This window comes from Hesperophylax consimilis, chromosome 31, assembly GCF_061612785.1.
Source record: "Hesperophylax consimilis isolate HC1 chromosome 31, BYU_Hcon_1.0, whole genome shotgun sequence".
Taxonomy (NCBI): domain Eukaryota; kingdom Metazoa; phylum Arthropoda; class Insecta; order Trichoptera; family Limnephilidae; genus Hesperophylax; species Hesperophylax consimilis.
Window position 1 is genome coordinate 6,040,733 of NC_142866.1, and position 12,336 is coordinate 6,053,068.

At 32.9% G+C, this 12,336-nt stretch overlaps 1 protein-coding gene across 3 annotated transcripts in view; it reads left to right on the forward strand.

Moving 5' to 3' along the window:
- Positions 1–12,336, forward strand: part of LOC149409379 (uncharacterized) — a 110,007-nt gene that overhangs the window by 83,195 nt on the left and 14,476 nt on the right. For all 3 annotated transcript variants that reach the window (XM_089649874.1, XM_089649876.1, XM_089649875.1), the window contains exon 18: positions 10,674–10,842. In XM_089649874.1, coding sequence (XP_089506000.1) covers positions 10,674–10,842 — 169 coding nt within the window. The remainder of the gene's footprint in view (positions 1–10,673; positions 10,843–12,336) is intronic.

The window sequence follows — 12,336 nt, forward strand, 5'->3', positions numbered from 1 at the left end:
TAAAAAAATATGATAATTACTCACAAAACTCAAACATTTATTTATACAATCACTACATAAACAATTTAGTAAATAAAATTTTAATACACAATAAATGACGTTTCACTACGACATATATATTATGTGTTTCATAAATTACAGAAAATTAGAATGATTTGAGATTTTCACGGCAATTATAATGATTTAATTTTGGTCGTATTGCACTACCTCATTATTTAGTCAATGTTTCATACAGCATTGATTCGGAAAGTGTCCATCATCGGGGCAGATGTGATACAGAAAATTAGATCAATTGTGCGATTTATGATTAAATAAAGTAGTGTTAACTGAAATGAAAAAAAATATTTTCGCAGTAACTTACATGTTTAGTATCAATTAAAATTTTAAAAAATATAATTAAACGCGAATTTATGAAGATATGTACGCTTTTGACGTTCATATTAGACATTGGAGTAACCCCCACAATCGTCAGATGATCAATAATATATTATGTGCGAAGTCCTATCCTCTCAACTGAATACGAGAATAGAAAGTGTCATTAATATCATCGTTATCCTCCTCCATTATTGTCACGTAGGTAAATAAGTATTGTTTTGATAACCGTCAGAATTGATTGAATGCATCGTCTGCGAGTGCGAAGTACATGATATATTATAAATAAATCAAAAAACTCATTAGGCCACTTCTTGTATGTAATAGAATCACGACCAGAACGTCGAAATCGTTTAATTACGAATATTGCTAATTACCTCTAGCCGTGGCCATATGTCTGAAAGGTTACCGTTATTCAAATTTTCTTTTGATTAACAGATTAGATTCGTTAAATGGCGATTTTCGCAGTAAATTGGTGTCGGATTCGAGTAAAATATTCGCAAATATATTTTTCTGCCTTTAACGGACTTAATTGTGCAGTTTATTTTACTGTAAGTGGTTGGTTGTAGGTGTTTTGGGAGGTTTTAGGCGCATCTGCGTGGGAATCTGTCTCGCTGCCCGGGGCGGGATCTACGTGCGCAGAGTACCTACCTATCAACGTTATTATGTACCTATTTATGTTGTGAATAGTCTAGTCTTAGCACGATTTTTTTGCTGTTATTATTCGAGCAGCATTTTTTCGAACCAACTACTTGTCGATAGGAATTTATAAATATTAGATAATGTTAATGGAGAGTGTTTCTGCATTATTAAGAGCAAACCAAAAACCAAACTATTTGATTTACCCATTGAAAGTAGGGTAAATCTTAAAAAAACCGATATTATCTAATTTAACGAATAATGTCAGATGTGCAAGTTGATAACATTGCTCTAGCATTGTTTTTGCTTGGACATTTTGCATAAAACACTAATTTTTCATTGCAAAAGCTGTATTTTTGCAACTTTAAGCAGCTCTACTGTGAAGTTACATGTTTGCAGTTCCGGTAATGTTCGTTGGAACAATAAATATATTGCATACGTTCGAGTTTTTCATGTCAATTTGGGGGGCGGGAATGGGTACCACCGCCCCAGGAACCATTTATTTATATATTTAGCTGAACTCTCTCTCTCTCGACCTCTCGGCCTCGCACCACAGTGGGAGGGATGGATTCATACGTCTGTCTCTACTGGACACATTGATTCCTATCCACCCCTCATACTTTTTCCTTCCAACAACTTTCTCTCCTTCTTTTCCCTAAAAAGACCTTGCACACAGCATTCCCAAACATGATGTAGGCCCTGAGGCGGAATTTTTCACAAAATATAAATCACTTTCGTTTCGTGTTCCACTTGGTTTTGTCAATTTTCGAAGAATGGCCTATTTGGGTTTCTTTTGATCGACCTTCAAATTAAATATCTTCAATCGAGAAAAAATTATCTGGTGAAAGCCACATGCCTTGGTTTCATTGAATTAATTTACGAACACGAACAAAGCAGCATTGTGGCCATTTAGGTTTTGAAAGGTGATTGGAAGGTAAATGGCTACACAATTGAAAACGACGGGATACCAATCTGTTTGCACGAACTAGACAAAAGTTTTAAACACCAAGGCAAAGCGTTGCTTAATCTGACATGGTTAGCCTTAGTTAATTATTGATGGCAAGAGTCTCAAAATTTAAAAACATATTTCCAATGCTTTTATCTACGGGTAACAATATATCCGTGGATCACGCGTGGCGGTGAACATGTGCCGTGCCACGATTGCCATGCTAAGTTAAAAGCCATTATTTACAAGTCTAAGTTCGGTTGAAAGTCATTCCAAAACTAGATCACTCAATTTTATATTATGTATTAGGTGATTTCAAGGGAATTATAATGTAAAGGGTCATTATGTACCTCCATGTATAGGTAGGTAGACTCTTCATGTCGGTCTCTTCGTCAATACATAATCACGTCTGCGGAAATTTTAGAAAGACCAAATGGATTAACGTTACACTGGCGTACCAAAAGTGCCTAAATGTTTATATAATTCATTTACAACTACAATTAGATAACATTTTTTTAATCAAAAGAATGTTGCGGGTTCAATTCCCGTCGGCAGTGTGTATTTTTTCTCGGAAGATTTTTCCAATATATAGACGATTAAGGCTAATAAAAATGAAAGTTTATTTCGTTTAAAGGGATTTTGGTGTTAACATAATTAGCGTATGGCCAACACCATTTCTTAAATACGGAATTACATTCATTTTAAAACTGAAGGAACTTAAAAACGATCATGACCTTTAAAAAAAATTATTGAGGTCAATGTCGCAATTTTTTCTGAATAAATGAAATTAAGCAAATAACGTAAAAAATGACACTCGACATAAATATTAAGTACCTACATACATTTATTCACAAACATTCATGGTGTAGCTGAATTTAGGTTAATGCGGTAAAATTTCAGACGTGTACAAATTTGAATTAACCAATATGCATACAGAACTGATTTGCTGAGGACACAAAAGGGTAGATTATTTTGATGCATTCGTCTTCATCTTTTGAGGTCCTTTTCTCATCACGTTCTAAGGGAAAGCAGTGATGTTGGTGAAACCATTATCTTCTTTCAAATCGTACGTTAGCGGTTTGTGTTTTAGAGGTTTCATTACATACGTTTAAAAACTATGTACATTTATTTTCAGTTTATATTTTGAAGCGCTTTCCTACAAAATATTGACCCAGGTCATAGACTAATTATTACATCAATGACGCAGGTAGAAAAAAAGCAATTCAAATTATGTTTGCGTTTCTACTTAAATTATTACTCATTCAGTCTGCAAACTTGTTTGTACGTTCCGTTTCCGTTTCAAGATAGTGACCCTTTTTAAGGATTCAGTAAAGATTATTTTTTGCGAATTTGAAATCGTCATATTTGTTTGGATTTTGCATGTTTTCCATGCTATGGTACCTACAAGCCTGAAGAAAGTTTGAAAAAATTATTGCACTTGAGATAGTGACGTTTCCTCAGACAAATTTTATAATTCTTATTTGTTTTTTTTTTTAATTCATACATAAAATTTATGTTTATTATTTTTCGGAATAACTTTATTGAGTAAAACCTCAAATTGAAATATTTAATTATTGAAGACAATATTAGCGATTTGTCGTGACCGTATCCTTTTCTGATTTTTCTGTTTCATATTTTCGTTTATAAATCGCTAATATTGTTTTCAATAATAAAATTTATGGTTTATAATTAAGTAGGTAGGTATTTAAGTACTTATTCACAAATTTAATCTTCATTTTAAAGGAAATGTTGATTTTGATTTATTAAGTGGGGGAAAATTAGAAAAATAATATATTGACGTGAGGTCTACTATTCACAGAACTACTTGTAATTATAACCAGTTTAGCGTAGTTGGTACTTTACCATTGATATTTGAATAGAATGCGTCATACGAGAAATGACAAATTTCTTAGACATTTTTTAAAAGGTATCATTATTTAGTATCTTGAAGAAGGCATTGTGTTAGGACTTACTTTACATAATTCGACTTTATTATTATTATATTCACCACAAAGTTCGTTGTATTCCTTAATGTCACCGCAATATTATGTTATTATATTATTAATGCACTGATATACTAATACATTATGTTAATAGTATTTTTCCTCCTTTCGGACGTCTTGAAGACCTGCGTTAATAAATTCCTTCACCTACCTTAACCCGCCTAACAGCTGCCCAACCGGGTGGCGACATAGTACCCCTGTATTTAAACTGTACAGATAGGGGCACCCTTGTGAACAATATCCATGTCAGTGTTACTATACGATACTATTTTATTTTGCAGCTGATCAGTTAGAAATGATATTTTTTCAATAATATATTATTAATAAATCACATGTCAACACATACAATTTGTACAACTGTTCAAGCAAGAAATAATATGGACGTTCCGGCCTTGCTTGGTCCGTGACTCATTGATTCGTCTGGTAGACTATGACTGTTATGGCTCCGTATATCTCAATTCGAGTCCAACTAGAATCTATATTCTAGTTATACTTAACTATTTGTTGCCGTTGTTAACCATTACGACGGTTTATGTTATGTCTAAGTCTGTGGGAACCTGGCTTTGCTAGCTCAAGCTCCTATGGGTAATAATATATGGATGGAAACAAGCGGCAGTAATATCTAAAACGGATCGAGATAGCCATTTCAGGAAATGTACCATCTATTCAAAGATTTCAACACCAATAACAGTGCTGTCAGTTGTTGTCGTTTGTCAGTGTCGTTTTTTTATCATACCATCATGGAAAATTCACGCAGAACACAGGGGTAAACTTAAACAATAGTAGGGAATAGTTAAAAAAAAATCATTAGGGTGGCTTGTATGTAGGAGCTTACACTTATATAAGTGCCTGCATAAAAATGTTCTGTATGTAAAGCGTATAGTTGGTTTTAGGTCAGTTGTAAGGTCGCACTTAAAAAGGAGTATTTCCTAGTGCTAATTTTATGCCCATAAGTCATCATGCAATGCCGAATCCATCAGTTGCCGGACAAGTGTCACTGCTCACTCCCAGTGCTTAATGCCAAGCGGTTGTTTATTCCTAGTCGAGAGGTGACTCACGAGAGCCTACTTTTATGTAACAATTTGTTGATTTTTTACTGTTACGTTTACCTTCGTCTTCATCAATTCGTGGTTTTGATTAGTGAACCAATGTAAGTAAAAAATATAAAAAAAAATTAGGTTAAAATTTCGTGTTCGGTACAGCATATCTGTGATCAACATGGTATAATGTGCGTAATGTTTTTTTTTGGTTTCCACCAATAAAATCGAAATCCAAGTACTTGGTGCTTCTAGCGCTTGTGTATGAAGTTTGGATGTGTTGTATAACAGCGTTTATCGAATATAATACACGAAACTCACAAATACCTGAATATCGATAATATTGTAGACATCGAAACAGGTTATTGGTCTTATAACAATGGATGTAAAATGTATCTAGTAATAATACCGTACCCTGCCCGACCTTGAGTCAAGTGGCGCCTGGAACGACTTGAATTTTGGGGCCTAAAAAGATTATTTTTTGTGTGCTCCATTTTTTTATTTAATAAAACATGAACACCAGACGTGTGAACGATCACCGAGGCGGAAGATGAATTGACAAATGCGAGACCTGAAACCACCAAAGAAATAAATACCTTCTAGCCGAGATCGGCCTTAATAGGTGAAACACAAATAACACACATATTTAAATGTACTTCAAGCTATCGGTATCCTGGATAAGGCCATAGCCCGGGACCCAAATTCGATTTCTCTCTCTCGGTGGGTTGTATTATTATTAATAATTTGATTATAAAACGGTTTAAAAATCAAAAGAACGTAAGAAAGTAAAACGTCTCTACTTTCTCTCATTGGAAATACAATGCAACAAAAACGCGACTAATGTAACAACAAAGGAAACTTTTCTTTACTCCGTGTCTGAAGTCAAATGAGGTCGTCAGACGGGTCACCGATAAACACAGTACATACTCACACACGTTATCCGCTCAGAAAACCTTCTGTTCGAAATTTACAAATTCTTGAATTCGATGACTAGCTATAGATTACACAAGGTGAGACTGTGACGGAGACGAATGACAATTATCATTAACGGATGAGAATCCAAAACGGATGTTGAAAATGAGTAATAACATAGTTAATATAAATAGTTGTGAAATATAGCAATCTCTTTTGTTGATCACTTTTCGAGAAATCGAGAATGATAGAATCAGCTGTTACTTTTCCACATCCACTTTCCTTCAGTATGGTTATCATTTTTTTTGAGTTTGCTTGTAGCTACAGAAAAGTGGTTATACTCTATAAACTGTATTTTCTATTTTTTTTAAGTTCTGCTTCTGAAAGTAATATCAAACTGTAGTGAGGCGACATACAGTCAATATATTTATATTATTTCCATTTAGGTACTTGTAATGAAAAACAATCAATTTACATTTTGGAGTGGGAAGTATTGACGTTTGTCTGAGTAATCTATTGTTTTTAAAATGTGCATTTTATTTAGAATATTATCTTTGTAAAATTTGTAATGTTGCATGATAGAAGTATAATGTATTTAATTTTCTTACTTTAAATTCTTTCAGCTAAATTAATGATGAAAATTGTTTAAAATATTATTTTTTTTTGCTATATAAAGCGGTTGAGTGTATTTTGTAAAAGTTCCACCCCGTCCTGTAACGCCATTCTGTATTATTGATTAGCAGAAAGCAAAGTATGTTATTCTGAGTAAACCTTTATTTAGTCTTCGACATCTAAAGATGTATGTTAATGTCCTCACTTTATTTTTGAGTATATTTATATAAATTTCACCTCTGCCTCACTACAGTTTGATAATGCCTTCAGAAGACGAAACAGCTACCTTACAATTACTCAGCACAACTCGTTTAAAAATAAACTTTTTATTGAATAATAATATTACTGACAAATAATTAAAATTAAAATGGAGTTCTTCAAATTGATCTTGATAGCAATAAATAAGGAAAATACATGTATTTTTTCTAGTAGGTACTCTACGACGATAACATGAATACAAACGTACCTCAATAAGAATACGGAAGCCTTAAATGTAAAACAAAGGACCCCTTTGTGAATCTTTATCTCGTACTGGCAACTAATTAAATCGTGCGATAGGCATGCCCCTATGCGCAAATCACGTTTTATGTAGACAGATAATATCAACATTGGATTTGCATATCAGGTGGTATTATATTGTAGATGGCATGTTCCAATCTGCAATAACAGTGCTCTTTCATCAGAAAAACATACATACTAATACCGCGGCGGCCAACAAGGTCAACTTTATCTATGAACGTATTAAACGTCCTCATGATTGTTGTTTACACAAGTAGATACCATCACTATCTCCTGTACAAAAGGCAAGGTTTTCAACCAGCAAACAATGTAAAAGTCGTCGCTATGCCTGCAGATTGCTTATTCCATGCAACAACCAATTTAAAAGAGTGGAAACATTGACTCGTCCAGATTCTTTGGAGAGATTCCTCGTGAAGATCAATGTTTAAAATTGAGTTACAATAAATTTAACGAATTAGTCATGATAGGCTTCAAAACTAACTTAATTAGGGCACAGAAATTGCATAAAAACACATGTACATATTCAAATGCACCATTCGTTCATATTTTCTTTAACCTTTAGAAAACCGTTCGTGAACCAGTGCCAAGAATTTTTTCCCACCGATAAATCGTTCATGCGCTGCTGGCATTAGAATTTCGCCCTGGCTGGAATTTTTAGATATGAATTAGCCATGAGAAAGTGCATACAAAATTTATTTTATAGTTCATTTTTGATACTATTTTTGAATTCCCTCAAAAAGGGTCTGGTGTTCCAAAGGGTATTCCTACAATGAGAGCATGATATGTTATATGCGAAATCAGAAAAATGGAGAACGGAAAACATCAAATACGATCAATCTATAATGATCTGTCTTTCACTTATTAATTTATCTGTATTTTTTTATTAATTTTTTTATGAAAAATTACAATGAAAGTATGATATCTATCATGCTAAGCATAAAGTTTACAAGTAAAAAAAAAATCCAGGAGAGCGATGTCAAATTTACAAACTGTGATTGCTTTTATTGGGTAATAATTACTTTTATTTATTTAGCAAATGACTATTTTTAATTGACATATTTTTATGATTTTTTTATTATGATACCACGCGAAGATTTTATCCATGATATAAAAAAAATATGGCGGAAGGGTTAGATGACATGAATCGTCATCGGTACATAGGTGCGGTTGTTTTAACACATTTCAACTAATCATTGAATACACATTCATCAGTGATTAGTGGAGATATCCAGAGACAACAAATTTAAGCAAGAAAAATTTACTAAAATAACAACAACAAAAAAACTATCTTCTTAAAACGGGTTATTGAACCAATTATCATCAACTGCAAATCATTTAAATCATGATATCACAAAAGCAAACATCGGCAGAAAAGGGCCGAATTAAAAAGGAAATAATGGGTGAGCTTAGTAAATTTTTGTTAGTGCACATTATTAAAAGGTGTGTTATTGTTTAAAATGAACAAGTACGTACAATACACACGAAATAAATACAGAACTGTGAAAAAAATTATGCACCGATTGAATAAATACCCTTAAAGTTGTTTTATTTAACAATTTGAGATTTGTATTTTCGAAAGGTTGAGTTTAAAATATGTATTGCGGATTGTACGACCATATTCGTTTCCTAGAAAAATAAGTCTGTGTTGGGTAGATGGGGTTGGCATCATTTGTTAGCTCTTTCAAGGTGGAATGAATGAATGAAAAAACTTACCAGAACGCGATCAACAAACGCAATATTTGTCTCATTACGCAATATTTGGCTTTAGAAATGAAAAAAAAAAATATTATTGAACCCGCTAAATCCTATCCAATGCTACCATATAAAACTGGTTCATCCCATTTCATTCAACTTGAAAAGGTCAGTTTTATAACAATCTTTTGTTTTATTTGGAAAACCAATAGTTATAATATTTTATAATGTATATGTATAAGTAATGTAAAATACAACCAATAATAGGTTTCCACTAATGTATCTTAATTATTTAGTGATTAAGAAGTAACTTACTTTTCAGTAAGAAGACATAATTAATTAGCCCTAATGGTAAACACCGTCGATAGATCAAATTCAGTTAATAGTACAGTCTAAAATGGTAACCATTTACTTTGACTTTCCCCGTAGGAGCAGGCAGAGAGGACGGACCGGCAAACAGCTCGGTCATGGTATTTGCCTCATTCATATTCAAATATCGTCTAGTAACAATACCTGGCTATTCCGATCTGGTCACCAAACACGTAATTTTTGAATGGTGGTCTTACACCAGGGAGAGTGTCTTCCACTCTGGAACGTGCCGCAAATATACTATATGTATTATTTTAAATAATCAAATTTTACAATAACACAAATAAATCAAATAAAGTTTACTTGCGCACGCAGGGAAATGAACTCCAGCTTGGTAGTCAAGAGCCTTATTACTCGACCACGGAGGCCGTCAATCCTCCTTACACTCATTTCTTCATAAATTCTCTCAACAACGTGCCAAAACCATCCTAAACGTCCCTTTCCTAATCATCCTGATGATTTGTGTTTTATTAAAATTACAATCATTTTTTCTACAATCAATTCTTTCCTCTTTCCTTTCAGCGTCCAACCCTGTTGTTACCCTCGTAAACCACATTCCCCTATCTGACATTTTTTTCCATCATCAAAGATAGATCCCGCAATGTTTGGTCGGAGTATTGGCACATTGCTAGTCAATCCAAGGGAGCCTGCTATGCCTCAATACAAAGGACTATTCCATCAAAACCGTAGTTTCAGCAATTCCCTCATTTTTCCAAAAAATAAATTTCTTCACTCATTCGAATGAGGATCGGACATTGTTCCGTTCCTTCCCATCTTTTTAAAATTCACGTCGTTGACTCCCCAGATTGTACATTCTGTGGTCTAGAAGTGGGAACTTTAGATCACATATTTTTTGGTTGTCCCTCTCTAAACAAATATCCTCTCTTCTATCAAGCCTTATCTAAAATTGCCTCCCCTCCATTCAACATCTCATCTCTTCTAAGTCTGAACTCGACTCCAATTTTCATTATAATTTTGAAATTTGCCTATTTAAATAAAATTAATATTTAAATTCACCTTTCATTTCTCAATAATTATAAATGATGGCCAAGATGAAGGGTGAAAGCCAGAAATAATGAAAAATAAAATCTTTCCTCCAATCAAACGTAAACAAGACTTAAAGCTACCTATCGTGTTGATCTATAAAATAATTACTGTTGCTGTTATGAAATGTATATGTAATTGTATGTATTTGTGTATACATGTATGCATGTAGGTGCATACATGTACATTATTTTTTACTTATAGTTTTGTGTTCATCAATGTTGTGTTTGTCTGTAATTAGTGAAAGTATCAACCAAGTTTAAATTGTGTAATTGAATTTCGAGAGCTTTGATATGAATCACTGTTGACAAACCTAAGAAAAAAAAAAAGCAGCTGTTCTTAAGCCAAAGGCTTAAATCAAAAGATGTCTTCTTGTCCTCATAGTTTTCATAAAAAAATAACCAATAATTGTTTTATTTAAAATATCACTTAATGTCAGCATTTAGTTTACTTTACACAATCTGAATTCTAAAATGTGTGTGTTTGATAAGTTGAAATATATCAGTGGTCTTATAATGTTTGTCGTAGCCGGAGTACTACCGCGACGCCACTCAGTTCCGTCGAGTTGGCGCCGGGCCGGAATACCGGCTGGAGATCCCGCACGCTAAACTGGACCACACGGGGGCCTATTCCGTCATCGCGTCCAACTGTCACGGCCAGGCCAAGGCCATCATCTCCTTGCAGATCACCGCTAAGGGTAACTACCTCTCTGCCTTTCTTACTAACCATTGTGATCAGGAGTCAGGAATAACAGCTAGATGTAGGCCATAGATACTGAAAATATTGATGTTTTTCATAAATATTATAAAACATGTAAATGTTTGAATCTGCGAAGGGAAAATGAAAAAAAAAATGAGAGGATTTTTAGCTCGTTGGCATATTTTTAAGATGAAGAAAATAACATCAGGGAAGCGCTATTCATGAAGGATGAAAAGATGTGTATGTGTATGGCTGAAGAAAACAAATAGTAAATATATTTATTATGTAAATACATACATTATGTAAATATATATATATATATATATATATATATATATATATATTCTGTAAATGCATGTATTATGTAAACATGTTTATAATACAAATAAATATTTTATGTAAATACATATATCATGTAAATGCATATTTTATGTAAACACATAAAGTATGTAAACATATGTATTATGGAAATAAATATGATATGTAATACATATATCATGCAAATTCAGGTATTACGTAAACATATAAATTATGTAAATACATATAATATTATGTAAACACATATATTATGTAAATAGATATAATATTATGTAAATCGTTTCAGCCTTCATTAGGTAGGCGAAACATTATAGCACATCGCTCGCCATACACTACCAATTGAAATGTATGGAGAGCGATACGCTGAAATAGGCCAAGTCACGTAAATATAGCGCGTTTGTAACGTGGTCTATCACATTCTTTAATAGCACGCCCATGATGTTAATTTCTTTATTTTCTTCCTCTTATAAAAATGTGCCGACAAACTAAATTTTGACAACATTTCCACTCACAGGGTTTGTATTTCCCCCATTCTTCGCAAATTTTTATTTTTATTTTTTTTATTTGTATAAAGATTACATACAATATTATTTATACCCGCTAAGCTACTGCAAGTAGCTTGTCAGCAGGAGATTAGTTGCACCTATAATAATAGTATAGTACATAAAATTAAAATAATCGTCAACGCTTTAGCGTAGTAATACATACATTTCTACAAAAAAACCAAAAAAATAAATAAAAAATTGTGTAATACCTTAAATTTGAAAATACAGAAACAGTGTTGTGGGGGAAAAAAACAGTCTTAATACATGAGGTTACTCCTTAGTAGCCATGATTTTAATATTAAAGAGAATTTACTAATGGAGCAATTTTCTTTTAATTCATATGGCAATTTGTTAAAAATTAAAGGTATTGTGAGTAAGAGTTCTTTGACCATATTTGTTTTGAAACACAGGTACTTTCATTCCTTTATTTTGTATGAAACGTGTATTGTGTACATGATCCACCATTGTTTTATACGGACTGTCAGATATATGCTGTAATACAATTTTTTGCCACATAAGGGCACGAATCGGTAATACATTTATTGATTTATACATAATACTAATGTCTCTCCTCTGGTTATAAACGGTTTTGCTTACTAACAACTTTACCATGGCATTTTGAATCATTT